General features: G+C 41.9%; 2 protein-coding genes across 2 annotated transcripts; one reads left to right on the top strand and one right to left on the bottom strand.

The window, feature by feature from the left end:
- The first annotated feature begins 2,598 nt into the window (after nucleotides 1–2,598).
- On the top strand, nucleotides 2,599–13,172 carry DHRS7C (dehydrogenase/reductase 7C). The gene is made up of 7 exons (XM_040081964.2): nucleotides 2,599–2,735; nucleotides 3,846–4,001; nucleotides 7,124–7,236; nucleotides 9,628–9,838; nucleotides 10,126–10,218; nucleotides 11,984–12,139; nucleotides 12,936–13,172. The coding sequence occupies exons 2-7, from the start codon at nucleotides 3,848–3,850 to the stop codon at nucleotides 13,142–13,144; spliced, it is 936 nt and encodes a 311-aa protein (XP_039937898.1). The 5' UTR covers nucleotides 2,599–2,735; nucleotides 3,846–3,847; the 3' UTR covers nucleotides 13,145–13,172.
- A 3,917-nt stretch (nucleotides 13,173–17,089) lies between these two features.
- GSG1L2 (GSG1 like 2) lies at nucleotides 17,090–24,988 on the bottom strand. The gene is made up of 5 exons (XM_040082015.1): nucleotides 24,679–24,988; nucleotides 23,003–23,050; nucleotides 20,530–20,682; nucleotides 18,217–18,328; nucleotides 17,090–17,345 (listed from the first exon to the last, which is right to left on the bottom strand). Exons 1-5 carry the CDS (start codon nucleotides 24,986–24,988, stop codon nucleotides 17,090–17,092), a joined length of 879 nt encoding a protein of 292 aa, XP_039937949.1.
- Between the last annotated feature and the right edge of the window lie 930 nt (nucleotides 24,989–25,918).

Raw genomic sequence — 25,918 nt, 5'->3', positions numbered from 1 at the left:
TCTGAGCCCCAAACTACCAGCACCCTACATCCCCCCAGCCCAGCACCCTTAGCCCTGCCCCACAAAGAAAACCTCAAAGAACATCCATTCCATGCCACCTGCAGCACTTCTGAACAATGTGAAATGTCAGTAAATGCAGATTTTTTTGCAAGTTCATGCTGATGCTCTCAAAAAGCCACCTGGGTTGGGGGCTACAAGGAAATGAACCCTAGATCTCCATCAGGTTTCAGATTTGGACACACACTGTTCAGCTCTGGCATCATCGGGGGCAGTTCCTGGAGCTCAGCATAGAGAGATTTTCAGAGCCAGCTGAGGAGGGAGAAAGCCTCACCTCTGTTCAAGTTTCTCTGTAGATGATTTACCCTTTTTATGGGAACTACCCTCTAGAGGAGTTTTTAAATATCCGTGTTCCCCTGGTGTCCCAACAGTGCTCTGAAGGTGGCAGTGCATAACGCATTTCTCTGGTATTTCACCGGACGGAGATTTCTGTGCTTCAGAAGATTTGGGTGTTTTGTCACTGTATATCTGTATTTTCCCAGACGATTCTGGCAGTTTTTCTTTACAGTTTTTCATTATATTAATGGACAAGGTAGCATTTTATCTTTACAGTCTTACACACTGTGGGCTATCAAGTTCTTTCAATTGACTTTTCCCTAGTCTTGCCTTTTTATGTTTCTTGTACCTTTATTCTGCTTCATTTGGAAACAAATCACTTGGAACTCATATGAGCCCTCTGTCTCTAGTGTGTGCTTTTTCCCCCCTTTTTTGAACGTTTCAACTTTCCAGGAAAAATGTTTCCAGAACTCTGAATGTATTAAACAAACAACACATCATGTTCCATAAAAGGAAGAAACTGGCTCAGCTGCTGATAGGGAACTGCTCATTTGTTTATTAAAAGCTGATGCTTTCAAAGTAAGAGAAGATAGCTTTAGGAATGACGGAAAATTGGATTTCCTCTCTGTTGCTGCAGGTGGCCTGGCATGACTCAATGTTTTTACATTCACTTGCAGAAACTGATGTACGTTACAGCACACTGTGGCCATTTTGCATTGAAAAACTGGTATTTATTCCTTTCTGTCATTCCTGTAATTTTTAGCTAGAAATGCGCGCAGTGCTTCACACGTTGACACATTATGGAATTCTGTGGTTTGGAAATCTTAAACCATGGGTTCTTTGGGCAGCTTCAGCTTTCAGAGGCAAGAGGACACGTCTTGATTCTTGAAGTCAGCAGTTTGTGGAGCAATTTAGGTTTACAAACCATGTCTGAACGCCCCCTCCTACCCTCACTTAAATAATCTTCTGCTGTTCCCACTCACCCAAGGTCACCATTGTCCTGGTGACCTGCTGAAATAACCATGAAGCCCTTGTTCCTTGGAAACCTCCAACATCAATGACTGTGATTTGTAGGATTGCATTCTCACACTGGAAATGAAAATTAGAGTTTGGGTGACCAATTACACAGCACAAACAGAACCATGAATCTGGTTGTCAGAGCTTGCAGTTTTAAGACATTAATACATTTTTTTTAAGGAGCAAAACAGGGATGATTTATGGTAAACCCATTCTTCTTCCTAGGACTCCGAAGGTCAAGCAGTAAGTGTGGTTGTCAGGTTAGCAATCACAGCTTCTCTGCCCTTGTGAGACCTCACCTGGGGTGTTCTCAGGGCTGGACTCCCTCTGCTCTGGGCTGGGACACCTGGAGGTGTTCAGCCCGGAGAAGAGAAGGTTCTGGGAGACCTTGTGGCCTTGAAGAACTGTTAAAAAAACCCAGAAGCTTTTTATATGGGTAAATAGTGACAGGACAAAGAGGGACAGCGTTAAACTAAGAGAGGACAGATTTAGATGAGGTGTTCGGAACATTTCCTTCACTCAAGAGGCTGGTGTCACAGGTTGCCCAGAGAGGCTGGGGCTGCTCCATCCCTCAAAGTGTTCAAGGCTTGGAGCTTGGGGCTTGGAGCAGCCTGGTCAAGTGGGAGGTGTCCCTGCCACGGCACGGGAGATGTGGCTTAGGGCTCTTTCCAACCCAAATCATTCTGTGATTCTACAAACAGATAATTCCTCTACAGGAAATGTGAAACAGATGGAAATGTAAAAATGTAAAATGCAGATCATCAGGTCTTGAGTTGGAATGGTCCTGAAATTGCTGGGAAGGAGGGAGATCTGTGTTGCAGACACCGAGAGGGGAGAGCAGCCCCTGGGAGCACAGATGTGCTGTGCAGCGCTGAGCTCCTGCAGCAGCTCTGTGTGATGAGCAGCACTGACTCTCCCAGCCTGCTCAGAGACCTTTCCCTGACGCGTCCATACATCGCTCCTGTTGCTGAAATGGGATTTTTTTCAACTCCTTTCCTGGATTTGAAGACCCGTTACGGTGTGTAAAGTCACTCGGAGGCAAATCCCAAGAAACTGAGGCATCACAAACAGCTACAACAGAGCACAAGGCAGGAGGAGAGGAGGTTCTTTGTCCAAGTGCATTGACAGTGCCCTGAGAGCTCTTCTGTGCCAGCCCAGGCTGTTGGGGTGGGTAGGTCAGGCACGCAGATCACGCTGGGCAGGCTATATTTACTCTGGCAGTGCCTCTGTCACCAGGCCATACATAGCCACTCTCGTTCAGGGCAAGGAGCCTCAGCAAATGCTCTGTGAAAGTGCTAGAGGGGCTTAAAATCCAACCCTTCATGCAAAGCTTCACAAAAATACAACAGAATGCTCTGTCTGTGGCTGGGGTCCTCGTAGCCATGGTAAGTGATCGAGTTTTCTCTCTCTTTTGGAACAGAAAAGACTTCTGTTGCGAGTTTTAGCTGAAATTTGGAGGAAAGGCTTTTTCTCTGTTTTCGAATGGTAGCGTAATTAAAACAGTGTAATTAAAAGTTCAGTGTTTATTTTATGTTTTGCCACAAGGCATAATAGAATATACATACTTTTTAAATATTTATTTATTTATTTATTTATTTTTTATGGTCTTGCCAACATACAATAATTTTGCATAAAAAGGAATCAATTTCTGCCTAGACCATACAAAAATGAGGAAAAACAGACAAACAAACAATATTACCCTGTTTATTAAAAAAACCCAACCCCACAATCAATATTACACCACTGATTGGAAAAGAACCTTCCTGCTTCTTCACGTTGCTGCTTTGGCATGCTGACCACTGGATTTCCCAGATAAGAAAACATTGGTTTTTAGATAGGAATAACTGAAAAATCACAAATGTGTGTTGTGATTACTGTACTCTCGTGTGGTCTTTTGTTTCCCACAGCCTTGGGTATCTTTTCTGTACTTGCTCTACCAGTGCTTCTCTTAGGGATAAGTGGAATAATTTATAATTATATATGTATATATGTATACATGTATATATGTATATATGTGTACATATTTGTACATATTTGTACATATTTGTACATATTTGTGTATATACGTATATACGTATATATGTATATATGAATATATTTTTAAATATACATATACACACACATATATATGTATATAAGTGTATAGGTGTGTATATATTTATATATTTATATATTTATATATTTATATATTTATTTATATTTAGATTTAGGTTTTTAAATTTATATTTATATTTATAAAACAGACAGACAATATTACCCTGTTTATTAAAATAAACCAAAATTACACCATTGATTGGGAAAGAACCTTCCTGCTGCTTCACGTTGCTGCTTTGGCATGCCAACCACTGGATTTTCTAGATGAGGAAACATTGTTTTTTAGATGGGAATAATTGAAAAATCATGAATGGGGATCGTGATTACTGTAGGAATAATTGAAAAACCACGAATGTGTGTTGTGCCTGCTGTCCTCTCATGTGGTCTTTTGTTTCCCACAGCCATGGGTATCTTTTCTGTGCTTGCTCTACCACTGCTTCTGATAGGGATAAGTGGAATTATTTATATTTACCAGTCGGTCAGGTGGCTGCTGTCCAAGTCAGCGGTGCAGAACAAGGTAGTGGTGATCACGGATGCCATCTCTGGACTAGGCAAGGGTGAGTTGTCTCCTTTCTTCTCACTGTCAGGGCACAGAAGCACCCTCTGGGTGACAAACATGCACACATTGCCTTGGATCTATACAGAACCGGCTGGATGAAGCAGAAGTTAATAAATATATTTATAAACAAATCCCGTGATTTTTAAGTGCGTATTTTTAGCCTCAGCCATGGGAACCTTTGGTAAAGCAGCAGGAGCTGCAGAGCTTTGTATTTATTTCATTCAGTAGAAGGAGAGCTTTTACAAGAACGCTGAGTGCTATTTTTAGCGCGTTGCTACTGTAAGATCTCATTTCACAGGCTGCCACTGCAGGGTATCTGCACTAACGGGTGTCACCTTCCTCTTTACGTGTTCCTTTTCAGCCCTCAGACACTTCCACAGTTCCTGCTTCTTGTGAGCAGCAGTGCTCACCCCTCTGTCCCTATTGGCATCTCTTCCCTCTCTATCACCCTGATTACTCCTCTTCCCTTGGCATCCTCCAGTGCTTCCAGCTGGAGGCCTCTGGAACAGAGGCTGGACAAGGTTAAGAGAATAAAGTGTGTATTTAATAAAAACCTTCAATAGATGCACCTTGGGCAGTGCAAGAACATTAATTTTATTTTTTTAAATTTTTTTTCCCCCTGTGGCTAGCTCTTGAGCCTAGAAAGGCAATTGTGTGTGTGTGTCGTGCCCCCACGCTCCTTTTCATGTAGATAAAAAAATGAGGTAACTCAAAGCGCTCTTATTTTATTATCCTAAATATACCTGTGACCAGTATCCCGTAGGTTGACACCAGGATGTTATTTGCAGTCTTGAATGGGACCAAATAATGCAAAATTAACTCTCCACTCAGGCATATGTGATGGCCATTCACTCAAAGCTTTAAAATACCAGCTGTGTGGCCAGCTGCTGGGGATGGGGGCTCTAAGGAAACGGCCAAATTCTTTTCCTTCGTGCCAGAATTCCCGGACTAAAGGCGACATTCGTCAAAGTTAAAAAAGAGAAACAAATCTATGATGATTGAAGATGTTTTCAATGGTTTGTGGTTGTTATTGAAACCTACTTCCTGTTTCTTCTGAGTGCTGTAACTCAGGGAAGTGCAGGGAAGTTCTAGAGGAGAACATCATTGGTTTCCCTTTTTCACCTTTATTGCTGTTCACATTGAAATATTTTTCTCTTTTTTTTTTTTTCCCCACAAGATTATCTCAACTGTTGCTTATAGGGAAAATACTGCTGTAAATGTTCTGGCAAATACTCTTTTGGGCATTAAATAGAAAATCCTTCTATGCTAGGGAAAAAGAAAGAAAAAGAAAATAGAAAGCGTTCATAAAATTACTGTTGTAAATAATGGAAAAGATTGCTTAAATAAAAGTTTCCAGCTGCACAGGTTTGCAAAACTACAAGGGTGGATCCATAAATACTTGCACACAGATATTAACATGATCATTTAAGAAATCTAAAATGGGTAGTGGATAAATAATACTGGATTTCCTGTGGGTATTGACATTTCTTGGAGGACAGCAAGCCTCGGGGGCTGTTCTGATGCCCGTTCAGCAAAGGCCAAAGGAGCTGAGACAAAGCAAACAGACTGGCAGGGCGCTGTAATGCCAGATCCTTTTCCTCCCATGCTGATTACGCTCGTGGCTGTCACGCAGATTTGATTAGGGACCGAACAGGAGAGCTCCAAGGCTGAGAGATTTTTTGGGGAATGAGCCAATCAGGAAAAATAACTCTGGACTTTCAGTCATGGGAGCACACAAAACCAACCCACTGCCAATTAACGCTCTGGCTGCACCCAGGGCAAACCTCTGGTTTTGGGCACATCATCAGCTGCATCCCCAGGGCTACCTGCAAGAATTTATCTATTCTGAGGGGAAAAAAAAGAAATTTTCCTGGTTAGGAGGACATCCCTGATGGATTCCTGGACTGAGCACCACTGTTTCAGTTGAGCTGAGCTCGAACAGGCAGCTGCAGCAGCCTAGAGCTGCCAGAGGGATCCAGCTAACAGTGAATTCCTCAGGGATGCCCATGGGGTATCTGTGCTTCGTGTTTTTAAATGCATTTCTCTGGTCAAGCAGACAGGATGGTGAGGAACAAATTCTCCCTCAACACCGCCTGGAGAAGAAAACAGAGCAGACACAAGCGGTCAAGGTGCTGCAGCCTCGTATTTCAGAATTTAGCTCGAATCTCCCCACAAACACCTGCACTAATGACTTGGTTGCAGTCCTGTAGCCAGTGCTGAGCGGGGATGAGAGGCATCACTGGTTGACAGTTCCGTTGTTGTTTGAGTCCCCACTTTCAGAAATGCACCATCAGAGTTCACCTGTGTAAAAAACGGAGAGGAATTCTCCGAGACCTGTCTTAAACTCAGGAAAAGCCCTAGCTTAGATTGTGTCTGAATGAGGAAAATGCAGTGCCAGCCCTGCATTCCCAGAGGTGCTTTTCTCAGGAAGGCTTCAGGGGGTGTAGCTGAGGAAGCTGGTCCCTGATGCCTCTGCCCACGGGGAAGGTTTAGTGCTCAGGAGATAAAAGTCTTGGGATGGATTACACCTGGAGGGAAGGGCTTTTGGAGGAAGGACGCTCTCATGGGTGCTTCAGCAGTAGGACAGTTTAAATAAGTTTACCTGCATTGCTGTTTTTCAAAGCCGTGGATGAGTTCTGTGTTGCCGGGAGTTTCACGCAGGTGGCACACAGAGCTGGCAGGTGTGACCTAACTGGGGCTGCCTGGTTTCTTTAGAGGTTTGCAAAAGATGCAGTTTGTGTTTTTGTGTGTAGTTTTGTTTATAGCAAGTGTGTCTGGGGAGGATATACAGAAAAAAAATTCTAACTCATTCTCATCATCCATTAACTGACATAGTTATTGTCTTAATTACTTTTATATTAAATCCCATTACTAAACAGCGGCATTGTGTTGTACCATTAACTATGCATTATCTCAAGACATTAAATCTAATTTATTTCTCACCCGTGTACTATCACAAGTCAATGCTTTCTTTTTCTTCTCATGTTATTTCAAAATTGAGTTTTGAGCATAACACCCTTAGCAAAACCAGCATCCCATTTCAAGCAAAATAAACAAAATCAATTTGCCACTATTGTAAATTTTTTTTTTTTTTTTTTTTTGGTTGTATTTCTCTCCTAGAATGTTCTCGTGTGTTTCATGCAGGAGGAGCAAGGCTTGTGTTGTGTGGCAGGACATGGGAAAAGTTAGAAGCTTTGTATGATGCCTTAATTAGCGTGACAGACCCCAGCACGGTAGGTATCCACAGCCTGGGATAAACCTTGCTCAGGTGTTGGAGTATGAATTCCCCTGGGCCAAATCCACACAGGCCCAGGAGTGCCCAGAAAGGTGAGGATTGAATTAGAACCTTCAGAAAAACTAAAATACATAAATCTTCTACAGACGTGAGGTAGAAATTTAAGTTTAGGAAGGGAAGCCCTAAAGCCTAGTTTAAAGTTCAAGCAGCATTACATTTATTGGGTTTTTTTCCCCCAAATTGTTCTGGAATCAACCAAATATAAAGGCACTGAATAATTTTCTTTGCGTTCAGCTCTGCAAATCTGAATCTCTTTTGATTCTCTCAAAAATTGTCTTCTACATCCCTCCCCAAGAGCAGGGAGATGGGGGCTATTTCCTTCTTTGTGCCCCACTGCAACTAAAAACTCAATGGCTTTGTGCTTTGTTTGGGATTTTAAATCACAAGTTGATGCACACCACGCCTGTGCCAGTAGAGCTCTGCGATCCCAGCGCTTCCCACACTTCTTACACTGACACAAAACCCGAGGGTCACGGTTCTCGCACGTGGGGCAGAAGATGTCAACCATCAGCTACACTCAGGGACAGAATGCCATTTTAAATCCAGTAAAACCATGTGCAAGGATCGTGATTTCCTATCAGCGGTGGCTTTGGTCACCAGACACAGAGAGACAGAGAAAGAGACATCTCTGAAGGTCTTTAGAGCACGATGCCAAAACCCTGCCCTCTGGAGCTGATCCGTTAAAGCATCGGAGTGCTCCTGTGTTCTGAACAAGCCACCCAGCTAGAAACCCTCAGCAGCCTGATAATTTGGATGAGAGGGATCCAAATGCTTCATTTAATGACAGGAAATGCCATCAGTTTTTCGTAAGATTAGTGCGCTCAAGGAGTGGGAGATAGGTCGAAAGATCAAATTCATTTTAAGCTTCTCCACTGTTTTGGGAAAAAGTCCCAGGTAGAAGGGATTTGGGATGAAAAAAGAACACTGACAGTGGGCACACAGGACTGCCCCTGCTCTTTGGCAAGTGTTCCTTGAGGCTTATGGCAAAGCTTCCCTTCTGTGACCAACAATCCAAAGCACAGGTGTTCCTGAACGCACCACATAAATTTTTGCAACTATTGCTCATCAGACCTACAAATATTTCAGGTGTTTTTTTTTTTTTCTTCATTCATCTACATAAATAACCACAAAAATAGTGTGTTCATGTTAGCCTGCACAGATTCAACCGGGAAAAAATATTAAGTATATGTAAAGAGTTCTGCATTACCGTGTCCAAGTAATGCAGTAAGAGGAAAAAAAACCCCAAACTTGATGTTTGTTCCTCTGTCCCACAGCTGATAAAATCTGTTTCTGCAGAAATCATATGAATGCAAACTCCATTTGTATAACCTATAGCAAAACAAACCATTCCTACCTTCCATCTGTGCCCATGTGTACGTAGCTTATCTGTCACAGCACTAAACCCCAGTCTCTTGTCAGCAAAGAGTTCTTCCCAGACCGTGACTTGAACTGGTAGGAGTCACCCTTGTGTCTATTTTTTCTTTCCACTGATTGCAAGAGAGACAAAACTCACCAGGAGCTAGTCCAGCTGTCCCTTCCCATGGTGTTCTGCTTCGTCTGAAGTTAAATAATGAACACCCATCCTCACAGAATGACAGAATCACAAAATCACAGGATGGCTTGGATTGAAGGGATCTTAAATGTCACCCAGTGCCACCCCTGCCATGGCAGGGACACCTTCCACTGTCCCAGGCTGCTCCAAGCCCCAGTGTCCAACCTGGCCTTGGGCACTGCCAGGGATCCAGGGGCAGCCACAGCTGCTCTGGGCACCCTGTGCCAGGGCCTCACACCCTCACAGGGAAGGATTTCCCCCAATATCCCATCCATTTCTGGCAGTGGGAAACCATTCCCGGGGTCCTGTCCCTCCATGCCTTGTCCAAAGTCCTTCTCCAGCTTTTCTGGAGCCCTTTTAGGCACTGGAAGGAGCATTAAAATCCCCCAGAACCTTCTCCAGGATGGAAAACTCCAGCTCTCATTGCTCTAGATCTTCTTTCTAGACTGAATTAATCTTAAAATCTTGAGTTTATGTGAGGATGACAAAAGCACTTTGAGTATCAAGGTAAATTCAAGAAGACAAAGACATAGACAACTGACAAGACAAAGACCAGACAAAGACATAGAAATATAAATAGTATAAATAATATAAATAATATAAATAATATAAATAATATAAATAATATAAATAATATAAATAATAGGAATAATAGGAATAATAGGAATAATAGGAATAATAGGAATAATAGGAATAATAGGAATAATAGGAATAATAGAAATAGAAATAGAGTTTGTACTTAACAAGTGCCGTTGAAATGAGCCTCTTGTCCATCAGACCTATGCCCCAAAGCTGATACTCCTGGATATCACAGACATAAGCTGCATTCGAGATGTAGCTAAGGAGATCCTGAACTGCTATGGCTGTGTGGATATCCTGATCAACAATGCAAGCATGAAGGTGAAAGGAGCAGTGCAGAGCATTTCACTGGAACTTGATAAGAAGATAATGGATGCCAACTATTTTGGACCGATAACATTAACCAAAGGTATTTTAATTTTTCTTTCTTTTTTTTTTTTAATTTTTTTTCACTGTTACCACTTAAAGCACATTGACAATTAAATGGGTTAATACTGCAAGCAACTCTGCATGTAGAATTCAGGTGAAGCCTGGAAGACAATTTCCAGCTGTTGGATTTTGTCATACTTTTGCTTGCAGTATTGAGACAACCTTTATTGAATTTGTGCTATTTACACTTCAGCTGTCTCTCCTTTTCACTAAATGCACTCAGCTCTTTTACTTACGCGGCTCTTTCTTGCATTTCTCTTTTTGCAGCCATTCTTCCTAACATGATCTCAAGAAGAACTGGCCAAATTGTTCTCATTAATAGCATCCAAGGGAAAATAGGGATTCCATTTCGTGCAGCTTGTAAGTTATCCATTGCAAAAACCTACGTTCTAACGCAGAAGTTGTGGGGAGTCCGTGGCACTCGTCAGAGGTTATTAAAAGTGTTAATTTACATCCAAATTTGGTATTACTACAGTATTTGGTTGAATTTTTTTTTTAATTGGAACTCAATTAGAAATAGTTAAAATGCTGAAATGTAACTGCTGCCTCGGGGACTTGAGAATAGGACGATAAAAGAAAGTGACAGCAAATTTTAAATAAAGACATAAAAATATATGTTGTGTAGTTAAAATCTATATCTGATCTATACTTGTGCATATTGACAGAAACCTTCATGAAGAATAGTGTGTAAATATAAAATATAAGTAGATAAGAGCTACTGCTTTGTGAAGCAATAATGTATTTAGGTGTGGGAGTTTGAAAGGAGATGTAGGAATTGCTTTCTGCTTGGCTTTCCAGGAATTTTTCAAGGTCTTTCATCCGAAACCCCTAAAGAATTGAGGCTGTTCTGAATTATGATGGAAGGTCTTTGCATAAATAAAATACAAAATTAGTGGACAGAAAATGTAGGAGAGATGTAAATAGACATTTTAAACTTGGGACAGATGTAAACAGACATTTTTAGCTTGACAGAAAGTCAGAGTGAGCAACGGGCTCGGAATTACAAAGTCTGTGAGACCTCAGAATCGTGATTTATAGCCCCATGAAGGCAAACTACAGTGACATGAACTGTAAGGAAAGCAGCAGAAAAAAAAATAAATTAAAACATGTTTGTATGTCTTTGTGAATTTATGCATAAGTCTACACATGTGCAGAGCCACATCCCAAACATTGTGTGCTCTTCTGGTCTCCCATCTCAAAAGAAGTGTAAGAGCTACAAAAAAGGCTCAGAAAGGAAACAACACATTGATGTGACATCTGGAATTCTTCCCATCTAGGACGGAGAGAATTGTGTCAGGATACATTTTGTTTGTGTGTGAAACCATGAGAAGCAGAAGAGCCAACAGAGAGAGTTTTTACAATGCCCCTACCAATATTTATTTGCAGGAGATGAAGCTGCCAGAAGAAGGGATGTCAAAACAAATGCACACTCTTCCCACCTGCCATTGCCTAGACAGGCACAGGGTGATTTTCACCGTCAGCTGAGTCAAATAAAAGCGCCTGAGCACTTTACAGCTCTGCTGCACTGAGCACACAGTTCTGTTTGTTGCTCAAGTTTCACATGCTATCATCTCATTCATAATGCTCTCAATAAAAAGACTCTAAAGGCAGATTAAAAAGTCTTGACATTCAGTTACTTTGAAATTCACTTTAGTATTAGAAGTGGCTCAGATTGCTGCTGCTGGGCAAAGTCTTAATCAGTTTGCAACACACGAGGAGCACTGAATTCCAGCATGGACACGTGTTTCTCTGCATTTTCTGGATGTGTTGCAAACTGCAGAAACAGAAGGTGCGAGGCCTCATCTCAGGGACAACTCCATCCACCAAAGTTCATTTTTGAACAGTAGAGGTAACAGAATTGTTATTTCCTAACCCAGGATGTGCTGGTTCTGACTGGGAAGTGCAGACACGTGCTGTCTGACGTGTCCAATTGTCCTGCATAGATAATTCCTTATTGCTTCTTTTGAATATGTCATGCGATAATTTCACTGGGGTGAAATATTCCTTTTGCATTTTGGTTTATCATTCCATGCTCGCTTTCCCAAACATTGGTGCTTCATTATACACCTGCAATCCATGCAATCATATAAATATAAACATGCACGTGTGCTCTTTTTATTTTTAGATGCTGCTTCCAAGCATGCTGCTGTGGGCTTTTTTGATTGTCTTAGAGCTGAAATGGAAGAGTTTGATATTTCTGTCAGCACCGTGAGCCCAACCTTCATCTGCTCATACCATCGCCAGCCAGCACCAGGCAACTGGGAGGCATCTATTTGGAAATGTAAGTTTGGGTGGATGAAGGTGAGGCACATAAAGCAGGAGGGAGCACATTCCAGGGTGAAAAGAGGAAAGAAAAATTATGGAAATGACAGAAAGGATGAACAGGCACGAGGAGCAAAAGGAAAGAGATATTGGAGAGGTATTATCAGCCTGGTGAAAAGAGAAGGAATGTGGAATAAGACAGCGTTATGTGAGAAAATAAATACATCAGTGTTGCTAGAGGACAGAACAGATACTCACAGATCTGACTCTATGAAGATGAAGGCTGAAAAGCTTTTTTTTATTTACAAAAACCTCACTTATATAGGTTCTGAACAATGACCGGGGATTAGAGAACAAGGTCACCACCTCTCCATTCCACTGGCCAGAATTCAATCAGTTGACTCTCATTAGAAAGGAATGTAGAAAACGCTGATTGTTTGTAGTACAGACTGTGAGAATTCAGCTACAGAGCTGTAAACACCTCAAAAAGCTCACATCATATGGCAACACAGAGGGCATCAGGAATGGAGGGGCAAGAAAGCACGAAAGGTCCAAAGGGACAATTCCTCTGCACTCAGGTTGCTCCTTCTCTTAGGGACTGTAAGGATTTTAGCTCAATTATGAAAAGATCTTGGCCACATACTGATGACGAGAGTGGAGTGGGGAAGTGATTAAAAGCGCACAGAAATAAACCTGATTTGACTGATTCATCAGCTGTGTATCACCCCAACACCATTCCCTCAGAGTATCTGCCTGCCTGTCTGCCTGTCTGTCTGTCTGTCTGTCTGTAGCCCTCACTCCTCTCCCGCTTGCAGTCTTTTTCAGGAAGGTGTCCTACGGCGTGCACCCCGTGGAGGTGGCAGAGGAAGTCCTTGCCACAGTGAGCAGGAAGAAGCAGGAGGTGCTCATGGCCAATCCCATCCCCAGAGCAGCAGTGTACATCAGAACATTCTTCCCCGAGCTGTTTTTTGCCGTTGTTGCCTCAGGGATTAGGGAAAAGCTGAAGACAGAAGAGGAAAACTGATTTTGTTTGTTCTGGGTTTTTTTTCCCTTGATTTTTATCTGAAAAAAAAAAAAAAAATCTGTTTTGAATGTCTCTGACTTGTGCTGCTTGCTGTGGGTGGAATAATGCCGCTGTCATTGAGGCACACATTTATCTGTAAAGCTTCTACTCTCCTGATTTTAGGGGTTATGACAAAGTGCCATTGGAACCAAACAAGTCCCGTTGCTCATTTAACTTCCTTCGTCAGTAAAATCCCCAAACGTGGAAGGAATTCTGAGGGCAAAGGCGTGTGTTTTCTCCTGCAGGGCCATGAAGCTCTTGCTGTATCTCTCATTGAGTTGCTCTGGCTCCAAGAGAGCTGACTCAGGGAGGTGCTCACCACGGGGATGAGGGGTTCAGCTCCTGCAGCACCTGCTGGAGCTCCACCTGTTTTCTGTTGTAGCACCAGGGTTTTGTTGCAGTGTGAGTGCCTTTGCCTTAACTGGGAAGTCAAACAATCATTTGTTCAGTATTTTCTCGCTCCCCAGCAAAACTCTACTCCTTCAAAGCAAGGGGAATTTTCTGCGATCTCAGTTATGTTTGTTTCTGTACCACAACAACAGCCAAGCCCTCCACATCTCCGTAAGGGCAAGATGCAGGGTAAGCATAATTTCATCAGAAAAGGACCAGGCACCACAGGACATCCCAGCTCAACGTGGTTTTGGCTGCCCCTGGATCCCTGGAAGCGTCCATGACCAGGTTGGACAGGGCTTGGAGCAACCTGGGATAGTGGAGGTTGTCCCTGCCCATGGCAGGGGGTCGGAATGACAAAGATGCTCTTTAAGGTCCCTTCCAACCCAAACCCATTCTGTGATTTCTATGGTTTCTATTATTGTCCTTCTTTGGTGTAAAAACAAGTGGATTACACGTTAAAGGAAGCTGAGTAATCCTTCTGCTCCGTTTTGCACATTCTAGGGATCAGCAGAAATCCTTCACACAATTTCACTTTGAAACAATGAGCAGCTCAAGGAGCCACAGCAGAAGGCAGTGAGGGGGGAAGAGGTAAAATAACACCTGTATCTTAGCAAGGAAGTTTAAAAAAACAGATGCATTTCCATCTAGAAAGTAGAAGAAAGTTGTATCTTGATGTTTTCAAACTCCTGAGACGTGCTGCAGAGAAGGCAGGACGGAACTGTTCTCCATTTCTGCTGGAGCAGGACGATGTGCCAAAATTATTGCGAAGGAGATTTACAGGGACAGCACTTCCTGCTAAGCACAAAGGATAAATTGCCACAGAAATTTTCAAATGCCTGTCTTCAGGGGCTTTACGGAAGAGATTAATGAAACATCTGTAAAGAAGCAATGTAGCTTTAGTTTATCCTGCCTAGAATAAAAGAAGGATTAGATGACCTTTTAAATGGGTCACACTTTTCTCCAATTCAGTGGCTTTTTCTCATCTTTAAGATGAGGTCTCTCCACTGGTATTTCAGACACAATATTTTTTTTCCCCCTCTGGGGAAATCTATTACTTAATCTGAACTTTTCTATTTCATTTGTTGATCTCTGCTTCGCTCTCTCACCTGTGGATATGTGTTGCACATAAAAATGTTATGATAAGAAAGAGAAATATAAGGAGGAGTTCAGGAGAGCAGGAATTGCATCCCAGAGGTGCCTATTTCTCTCATTGACTTCCAGTGGTAACCAGGAGTGCTGTACATCTGTGTATTTGTGCCACAGGTGTCTGAAATTTGCTGAGATGCCATATTTGTCAAAATTGATTGGATCTAATGAATCAGAATTAAAAAAAAAAAAAAAAAAAAAAAAAAAAAAAAAAAAAAAGCTGCTGGTGTTTTTCCTCTGCTTTCAAATTATTTGGTTCCAGGACTTACTGGATGTCAAAATAAGGGCCAGAATATGAAATCATAGCTCATAAACAGGGATGAGAAATCTTGCATTTCATTGGGTGAATTTATTTACCTGATATCCAGCAGAAGACATACAGCTTCTTGAATGGGCAGCGTGAGAAAAACAGACAGCTTGAGAGTTAAGAATGGATCTGGATGGATTCTTACTTCTCAATTATTTAAAAAGCCCTTTCCCACCTACAGCATTTTGTATGCATGCAAACCAGAGTGAGAAACAATCCTGAGGACACAGCATATGGCACAGACTGTCAGGCTGTGTTTGTAACCCGCAGGTTGAGAAAATAAAAATAAAAATAAAATAATTAAAAAAAAAAAAAAAAAAAAAAAAAAAAAAAAGAGAGACACACTGGCTTAAATTGGATTTTTCCAAGGACTTGTAGGCATCAACCAAGTATGTTCCTGGGTGAGGTGGAAATTATTCCATGCCACCCAGGAACAATATGAGTTAGGTAAAAATCTGTTGTAAAAAGAGTTGGGGTTGACAAAAAGGAGAAAGTCAGATGGAATCAGGAAAGATTCCTCTATCAGTGAAGGTGTTGGAAACACATCCATCACAAAGAAATGAGTGAAACAAGGGGAAGGAAACAAGATCGTGTGCTTTGGTCAAGGGATTGAGCATGCTTCTAACAGAGTGGGCACCAAACTCTCCAGAAACTGCTTTGTTCTCCTGCTGAACTGAAGGTGGCAGTTTCAGAGCACTGTGAGGGATAAAGACAGACTTTTCTGAAGATGAGAGAGGAAATCTTATTGCTATCTGCACCCACCTAGTAGGATGGTGTAGGGAATGTGGAGACAGATTCTTCTCAAATGTGCTCAGTAGAAGATAAAAATGTAATGGACACGAACTGGGACATTCTGATCTGATATTAGGAAATACTCTTTCTACAATTGCAGCAGTGGAGCATTGGGGCTGGTTGCCAATGAGGTCAGGAAATCTCACTTCTTGAATATAATAAATACCTATATAAAAACGCTCCTCTTACCACTGATGGTTTTCTGACTCGATGATGCTTCTCTGCTATCAGCTCCACCTTACCACTGGCTGTAACCTGACCTGTTGCAGATCCTGCTGGCATAATGAGCTCACACTGCATTTATTGCCTGAATACAGATACATAGGGATTTTTCCAAACCCCAGATCTGCTCAGTAGACTGTGTAGGACCTCTGCCAGCCAGAGTTCACAAGTGTGTGTTCCAAGGGGTTCAAAACCAGGAGTGTTCACCCAACAGTGAAGAAAAGCTGGTGTCCAATAAAGCAGGTTCCATGAGGGAGCTCCGTGCTGATCCTCAGAGTGGAACAGCTCCATGTTCCTCATCTGTGATGATTGCAATCATTTCCACCTCCCCATCTTTAATGTGGTTGTAGATTCTTCTTGTATAAATGTATAAATCAAATGTTGATTCTTTCTGACTCTGTTGCCAGAACGATTCCCGGAGAATTCCACAGGTGAGTTGTGTGCTGTCCACAACCACTTATTTTCCAGATTTCAGTTTGCCTCCTCATGAAACTTCCAGATTTCAGTTCACCTTCTCATTTTAAGCAGGTGTTTACTCTGAAAGCCTGTTCCCTTTGTCAGCCTCCTTTCACAGCAAATCCACCGTGAGTGTGGTGAAACTCTTGAACCATAAGCTGAGGTCCACAGATCTTCTTGGAGAGATTGTACCTTTCATAACCAAAAATTATTCAAGCCACGCACCTCATGCCCTATTTGCTGCCCTGCTTTTCACGGGTTTTGGTTTCAGGATGGGATTTTTTTTCTCTGTCTTTTTAATAAAGAATCAGTGTGGAGCAATGCTCCAAAATTCTAACAAAGTCACCTACTCTCTATCACCTTTAGACACTGCTTAAAAACTACAACTGTGGGGAACCTGTGTCACCTGAACTGGGACACCTGAATCTTCTTTTCCAACACCAAGACTTCCTTGAAGCTTCCACGGAAATATAATTTCTTTATTAAGAAAAATAGATAAAACTACACATCGATACATTTTACTCGTGAGCGCTGCCTCGTTTGGATCTAGTTATCATAATTTACAGAATGCTTTGAGACCTGGTTCAGCTTCACAGGACTGAAATAGTGGCCAGGTGACGCAAACTCCTCAGCGCGTGCGTGGGGTCGTCCGTGGTGTTTTGGAAGGAGTTCACATACACGTTGCAGACTTTCTCTGGAGCTGTGTGGTCAGGAAACTTGTATTGAATCCTAAAGCTCCTTTCCAGCTTTTTCCTTTTGTGCTTGAATTCCAGGATCGTTTTTGTGTATTTGTTGATGGTGGTGACAGCTGCAGCCATACAGCAGGCAAAGGAAGTCCATGCGACGCTACGAACAAAAAAAAAAACCCCCAAATTAGCAGAAATTAGCAGGACACTTTCATATTCAAGTCCTTCAATTTTATTTTTGAAAACACAGCTTATGTGTGATTGTGCTGGTGTGTATTAGGGAAAGATGAACAGGCTAGGTGAGGAAGAAACACTGCTGGTTAATCACCATTTACAGACCTGACCTCTACGTATTTGTTGCAATCTCTACATTTAACATGCCTGTTTAATGAAACCCTACCTCCAAATTCTCTAAGCTCTATTTAGGCTTTACTTTTCTATTAAGCTTTGATCTTAATATCAGAAAGGGGTTTTATAAAAAAAAAAAAAAAGTTGAGGAACGCATAAAAAGTTAAAAGATGCAGTTATTAAGAGTAAAAATCTCACAGGGGACACTGAGAAAAATGTGAGTTACCCAAAAGTGTTAAAAAGAACAGAGAAGGCACCATTAAATAGCTGATTAAAGCAGGTTCAGAGCATTGAAATGTATTCCTGAGAAAATGCATGGCATGAGTGGAGAGAAAAGGACCTCAACTCTGAAATGTTAAAAGTAAACGCCCAATGAGAAAGAACTAAAAAACTTGAAATACAGTTTGTTAAAAATGTGTGAAATTAAGAGCAGCATGTAAAAATATGGCCACATGAGCATGAATTTCAGTTCACAGTGCAGGCAAATTACAAACCTTGCAAACTTGTACATTCTGGGCAATAATTTAAGACAACTGATTTACAAGAACCACACCTGGTTACTGAACTGCATCCTCAGAAGTGAAATAAGGTAAAGCCTTTGCTTCTAAATTAGGTATAATCCCTTGAACATAGGGTGAAGTGACTGAAATGTGATGGAAGAACCAAAAAAACCCAGTTAGTACCCGTAGGACCAGCCATAATCCCACGTGTGAGGTCTCCAGTCTTCAGGGCCAAGATTTACAGTCATCTGAAACACAGTTGTGTACATCATGTGAGCAACCATGCCCAGAAGACCTAAAAAACACAATGTTACAACAACGTTAGAAAGTGGAAATCGAGGACATTCTTCTTCCTAGTTGCCCCTTGAACTCCTGAAGAATAATTTTATGAAGTATCCGAATTCTACAAAGCGCTCAAAAACATTGGACATTATAATTTCAGTGTATCCAATGTGTTGTGTGTTTGCCACTTGTACACTCGGTTCTCATCCCCTGAAAACCTCTTAGTAGTGTAATTCTGTGTAATTTCAGCAAAGTGTTGCTCAGCTGCATTGCCCAGGACACATTTCCCAGTTTCCTGTCACTGGATGGAAAGGTTTTCAAAGCCGTGCAGGTTTATGCCCTCTCCCACTGCCGTAAATGCAGCCAGATTTATCAGTTATGAGGGTGAATGAAAAAGTGGACAAACACCAGGAAGTACTGAAAATCTTCGTTATGGAAGAGGATGTTATTGAGTAATTTAATTTGCATTGCTCAGATGGAATCAAGAGCATGCTTGTACAAGAAATTGCATCTTCATTACAGACTGGGGCAACTGGATTTGGTTTATACCTACATAAATTTAACAGCTAGGACAAATGTTCTTCAGTTTTTTAGTATTTCAAGAAATTTTACTCTGGAGTTAAACAGAATGTCCAGGATAAACTTGCTGCTTCCTGTCTAGGTCTGCTTAATACTGCACAGGCCCAAACCAAAAACGAATATTAACAAAAGTGAATATTCATGATTACGGGAAGAGGAGAAAGCTGCTAATAGTTGGCAAAACTGCCTAAGGAGTTCAGTAAACTCACATCTCTTTCTTTGAAAACAGACATGACAGTGGATCATGAGGCTGGTTAGACACAGGAGAAGTGGAGCCTTTTTTTAGCAATTAATGGAACTGGTGATAAGATAGATTTTTAACTGCTTGGATATCTTTCAGTGGTGTCATTAAGGAGAAAGGAGATAATCGAATCACAGCAGGAAAGGCTGGGGACTGCACTCTGGACTACAGGGAGATGAAAGATCCATTTTCACATGTGTAAAAGTTAACTGCAAAGAGAAAGGAATTATTTCTGCCCTGTTTCTTCCCCATTACTGTGATCAGATGTTTAATGAACTTCATTTATTTACCCCCAAAAAAGAGATTGGTGAATGAACTAAATATGTGATTATGTTTAAGAAGAAAAAAATATAACAAAAAAAAATCTTTAATTCATAAGAAGTGGCACAAATGCATGAACACTGAATCCAGAAACATTAGGATCAGGATAAAAGCAGAAAATGTTGACAGAGAAATGCCACCTTGAGATTAATTTTTTGCCATCTGCCTGCTGTCTGACTTGCAATTAAATGTCATAAAAGATATGCTATCACCAGGTATAAATCACTTTGAACAGTCCTGGATGCATGGAGCAGAGTGGCATGTGCTCCACAAGAAATTCTGGCAAATAAATTAACTGTAATTGCTTTACTGCAACATTCCTCAGTAAGAATTCTGTAACGGAGATTGAATCTCTCAGGTGCCTTCAGAAATCTCTGGCCCAACCTCCTCCTGCTCCACAGACTATAAACAGACAATTCAGACCAGATTCCTCAGGCTGGACTAGGGATAATTCCTTTAACTGAATTTGCTAAAATCCTAAAGATTTTAACAAAAAAAACCAAAAAAACCCAAAAAAACCAAAAACAAACAAAAAAATCCCAAACAAACCCCCAAAACCAAAAACAAAACAACAAACAAACAAACAAACAAACAAACAAAACCCCCAAACCCTAAAATCCTAAGATTAAATAGCACTGCATTTTGAAACAATATACAGAAAATGGAAGAAAATTTTAATGACAAGTCTCTATTAGCAATTACCCAAGTACATTCTACTCCCTCTTAAAAGTGCTTTTTGAGTTTGGCTATTGGTAATAAATAAAAAATAAAATCCAGTCACTTGGAAGAGGATGTTACTTTTTAGTCTTTGGCAACCAACCTGACAATTGAATGAAAAATGTTCAAATTAAAGCAATTAAGTTAAAGGCAGCAAAACCCGCCAATACAAAATTCAAAATCGACCGCACTAGGAACTAATGAATTGAAAACAATGTTTTCCCATAAAGTTTTGCTTCATTTGGCATTGTTAGCATCTCAGTAGGCATTGTAACAGCTCTGAAACTTGGAAGCAGTCATGGGTTTTCAGCTGGAGGACTGTTGTGGGTGTGGTTGGTGGCGATGCTCGGCTGTACCTGCTAACACGGTGACCACTGCGGAGAAGGCGTTGATCTTCAGCCCGTCGATGACAGAGCTGTAGTAGCAGATTTCTACTGACATGAGAATGTTCCCAGTCAGCAGCAAAACGACGTAGAGGAGCTCTGCTACAATGGACAGCCACAAAACCCCTGGAAACCAAAGCAACAGCAATTATTATCAGCAATCATTTCGTATTTTCACCGTTCCCTTCTTCGTTTGTATCGTTCACACGAAGTTAAACAGGAGCACGAAGGCTCTGGGGATGCTGTGATAATGAGAATGTCTGTGTGATAATGAGAACGTCTGTGGAAGGCTTCAGTGTCAGTGGACACCCAAAATTATAATTATTGGAAACAATTATAATTGCCACACGCTCAGAAGCTTACAGTGCAAGGTGGGGCACTGTGGTTTTATACTCAGTAAATACCCTACCTTAAAATCACCAGGAACCAAAGTTAATATAAAAAGAACCAAAGTTAATGTAAAAAGAACCAAAGTTAATGTAAAAAGAGGACCTGTTGATGCCATGGCTCTGAGTGCAGAGGGGAGCAGCAGACCCAGCTGACAACCTGGGGGCCATGCACACTCCTACACTGACTGTTTCCAGTAAAATCTGCCCCACAGGCTCAGCTTTCAACCAAACAGGATCTTGATTCTTTTGGACAGGGAAGCTCTCATGAGCCCAGACAGCCTCCAGGTTTCGCTGAGCTTCATTTCTCTAGTTATCTGCTAATTCCCGTCTTTTTGGAGATCTGGTAATTACATCTTATGCAAGAAGTTAATCCTCCCATTAAGGTCTCTCAGCCTGCTGTCTGACCTTTAGCATGTTAATGTCCCACAGCCAGGAGCAGGAGGGCTTTCTTGTGTCCAAATTTGCTGTAGCAAGGTCTGGCAAACGATCTTCCCAAACTTTTTAAAACACAAAACTGTCCTGAGACACCTGGTCGTAGATTGAAGCAGTGATTTCACGTGAACACGTACACAAACAATCAAAACTTGAAAATTGAGACACTGCTGAGACATTTCCTTGATTATTAGACACCAATTAGGGCAGGAGATAATGTTAGTGTCGTGCATAACCCCAAATTCTGGCTCTGGCAATGTCTGTGGCACTCCTCTGATTCATGGGCCATTTAGACATTAAATTCTTGGGCCAGGCCATGTGTGGGTGTTCTTGGACATGGTTTGTTTCTCCACAAAAAAAAAAAAAGAATTGTGATTTTCATTAGGAACTCCAGATGTTGCGTTGCCCAAGAGTTCTGGCTGCTCCAGCTGTGAGAGTTTGCATCTTAACATTTCTGGTCAGTGAGAAGTGCACTGAACGAGGGTGATCACGCCTGCGTGTGAGACCCAGGGGGGAGAAATTCGGGAAGGCTGAGCCCGGGTTTGGGTCACCCAGCAACCACAGGCACGTGCAGAGCACAAACTCCTGCCTGTGCAGGGCAGGAGCCTATTCCCACTCAGGATTTCACCACCCAGGGAGACAGTTCTGGGTTTCAGGTACCTAGATGCTTCTTGGCTGTCTCCATCTGGTCTGCCAGTGGCATTTGCTGAGGCTGTTCAGAGTTAGTTCCAGCTCTGTGTCCACCAGAACTTTCTTTGTCCACTTTGTCCACTTTTTTTTTTTTGTGAGGAGCTCTCAAGGCTGGGCCCAGAAATCACCCCTCATTTCTGTGTGACAGCACCCACATCTCATTTAGATTTTTTTTCTCATGCTACAAAATTCTCTTGTGCTGTTCAGGCACTGGGACAAGATGCAGCAGGTGGAGGGAAGACTGACATTCAGAGACTGAGTAATTCTCCTTCTCCATGGTCTGAAATTGCATTTCCAGGAAAATACTCCAGTCCCAGTGTGCTGGAAAGAACAAGTTTTGGGGTTTTTTTCTGGATCAGCCACTTGTAAAGTGATTGGTCTGATCAGACCAGTGATGGACAGATGTTTTCATCAGTCAGATGGGGATAATTTTTTTTTTTTACCTAAATCTTTACCAAATTCTAAACACTTACTTCTTTCTTACCTTATAATTTGGAAGGGGTTTAGGTATTTAATGAGAAAATGTCTCAGTGTAATTCACTTCAAGGAAATGTTCATGTCGGTTTTTAGCAATTCCATCTAGGGGATCAGGCAAGAGGAAGGCACACAGCAGGATCTGCAGGAATGTTTCATGAGAAGGTGAGTCCTTCTTTGAAAGAAGGGAATGGAAATGTCTCCTCACAGCTCTGAGCAAGGCACAGGGAGTGGGTTCAGATTCAGCACATCTCCCTCAATCCCCTCAGTGTCCAAACTTGATATTTTAAGTCATATGACCTCCATTTTCAGGCTGGAAAACTAAGTAAAGGACAAGAAAACCTCATTGGGATTACAGCAAGCATTTTTGAAATGATTTAATTTAATTTAAAGCAGAATACTTATACTGGTGAGTGTGATTAGGAAAATTTTGACTACAGACAAAAAATATGCATATCTACCTCGATCAGAAGCTGGAGTTAGACTGATAAAGCTTCTACATTTCTCACCTAAAAGAAAAAAAAAATCAAATTCAGGATGATTTTGTATTCTGTAGAGATAGATTAGTAGAAGGAAGAAAATCCACAATCTATCAGGTAAGAAGAAAGTGAGCTGATCAGCAGAAGTTGTTTTTAATGTACGCAGAGACCCTGGTACATCGACCTTCTCCTGGGGCTTAACTAGAGAGTGCTCCCGGACTATTTCCAGGTAGAGCCAGAGCCTGGAAGACTTAGAGAAAGGCTGTGAATCGATTTCCATGAGGTGCTAGCTGCAAAAGCCAGGGTAGGAAAATTCCTTTGCCAAGCTGGCAGCCTGGATGCAATCCTCCTGTTAGGGCAGAGCTGCTCTCCTTACAGCAGCAAGGCTGCTGCTCACACAAATTCCCTCTAAGCTTCATTCCAATTTCTTCCTGTAAGCTTTGATTTTCAAACCCATGTGACCTCCTGACCCCCACGCAGATGCTGTGAACAAAGCTCTCGGAATTAATTCTGCTCGGATCTGAACATCCTGGGTGTTTTTTTCCAGCTCCCAACTGCACCGAGTTGGAAAATGTGAGCTCCCAAACATGGGCTTCCATAGCAGATGCTCAAATTACACAACCCTGGTGACCGTAGCATGGACAAAAGGTGTCTCTTGCACACGTAGTTTGCTCTGATTTTTGACATTTCCCCCTTAAAACTGCGTAACTTACAAGAACTTCTGGTAGAACTGGACCTTCGGGACAGGTGACTATGAAAATATTTGCGTTTTACAGCATAGGTGGCAGCTGCTTTGATTTCTCTGGAGTTCTGTTCTAGCTGTTGCTTGTAAACTGATCAGGATGATAAAGGGCAAAACTTGATCTGGTTTTACAGCAGATGCTTGAATCCTTGAAACAGCAATTCCCTTATACAAAAGTCCAAAATTACCTGGAAAGTTTCTGTAATGGCAAGCTAATTTCATTCCAATAATATTTACAATTGCAGGGTGAGACCCAATCAAATGCTACCACTTTTGGCTAGTAAGTCTCTGTATCATGTTTTAGCAGGATGAAAATAATCCTCTCCTGCTTTGATTTATGCAAGGTGAGATCACAGTAAGAAAGCAGAAATACTTGTGCTCCAGAGGAAATCCAGGAACTAATTTAGATCCCACATTAGTGCAAATGATTTAAAAAAAAAAAAAAAAAAAAAAAAATCAGTTTGTATTTTTATGTTGCCATGGGGGATCAGAGGCACTCATTTAGAGCAAGTGTGTTAATTTTTGACTAACGGAATAAACACATTGGAAAAATGAAACGCTTTCCTGTTAATTTAACTCACTGTTAGGGTGAGTAGAATAAAAAGCAACAACAACAACAACAAACAAACAAACAAAAAAAACCCACCAAAAACAAAACCAAAAAAAACTTCGTGTGTTCCACAAGCTGCCAGCTGTATCAAAACCACAACCTGTCACACTACCGTTCTTTGCAGGATTTATCAGGAATTTCATAGGAATTGACTACACAGAACCCTACAAAGTCCACTTTGCCAGGGAAGAGCGACTTTTTAAGGACCCAAACCCCACAGCAGTGAAGCAGAGGAGAAGGGGACTCCAAATAAAGCAGGAAGGGCAGCGATTACTTCGCGAAGTACATTTCCGCGGGTTTACTCACCTTCTTCGTTTATCATTTCTTCGCAGGAGTACCAGATGCCAGCGTGGAACTTTTTCTCCACAAACTTGTCATCCCCTGTCTCCCAGATGTACTGCACAGCCTGGCTGCCGTTGCCGTCGGGGCTGTTGAAGCGGATGCAGAGATCCCCCTTGCTGTCTCCTTTGCAGAAAGGTTTGGCGACTTTCCTCGTCCCCTCGCACCAGTAGCTGCTGCTGAAGGCTGTGATGGAGAAGACTAAAGAGAGGAAGCTCAGGGAAAATGCTGCTGAGGCTCTGTGCCGCCTGTCTGCCTCCGCGATCGAGGCTGGCATCTTCCAGAACCGCGCCGGAGATGGTTCTGGAAATAATGGTTCTAGAAAGTCCCTTTTGTCTGCCCCATGAGACACCTGCCTGCTCTCACCATCCCGTTCTTCATCCCTCTCAGGAAACTGAGCTAGCTTAGGAGTTTTAAGACGGAGAGCGGAGATCTGGGCATGACCAGAAATCATGTGGCAGGGGAGATTAGGAATAAAGGACAGTGTTGCTTGGCAGCAGTGTGCTGTGAAAGAAATGCGAGGAAGGGTGACAATAAGTGATAATCTGCCCCGTGAATCGCACGCAGAACGCTGAAGTACTGGAGTACCCCGGTGTGCAGTCACTGAAGTTTTGTTTATACAAACAAAACACGCTTATTTACCTCGATCAGAGGTGGAGTCAGACTGATGGAATCTCTCTGTTTCTTAGCTAAGGAATAAACAAAAATCTCACAGCTCCAAATGCTCCTGCAACACTGAACACTGTTTAAATTGAATACAGTTGTGGCTTTTACAATGAAAAGAACTCCCAAGGAGCTAAAACTGGTTGGTCAGCTGCAGCATTTCACAGCATGCAGCACTAGAGAGGTGACTGCCTATGTTCAGAGTCCCACCAGTGACAAATAAAAGTCTCAAATTACCTGACTTTGCTCTTGATGGTTTCCTGGGCACTGTCCAGTCTGCCTCCACGAACACATAACACAAGTTTTGCCCAAGGGAGGTGAAACATTAGAGAAAATGCTGAATTATTTTATATGTGCATTTTTTCTCTCTGTGAAATAACATTTCCTTTTTCCTTCATCTAGGAAACATTTCCCACCTTGACATGTTATATATATTTTTTTGTTGTTTTTCTGCCTGTTTGGTGATGCAAAGAACCAAAAGGAGCTGGGGTATTAGTGATTCACTGCTTCATTTTACAACTGTAAAGTCAAAACACGTGCCCTG

This window comes from Hirundo rustica, chromosome 18 (genome assembly GCF_015227805.2).
Source record: "Hirundo rustica isolate bHirRus1 chromosome 18, bHirRus1.pri.v3, whole genome shotgun sequence".
NCBI lineage: Eukaryota > Metazoa > Chordata > Aves > Passeriformes > Hirundinidae > Hirundo > Hirundo rustica.
Note: the sequence above shows the minus strand (reverse complement) of the source record. Positions and strands in the feature narration are given on the sequence as shown.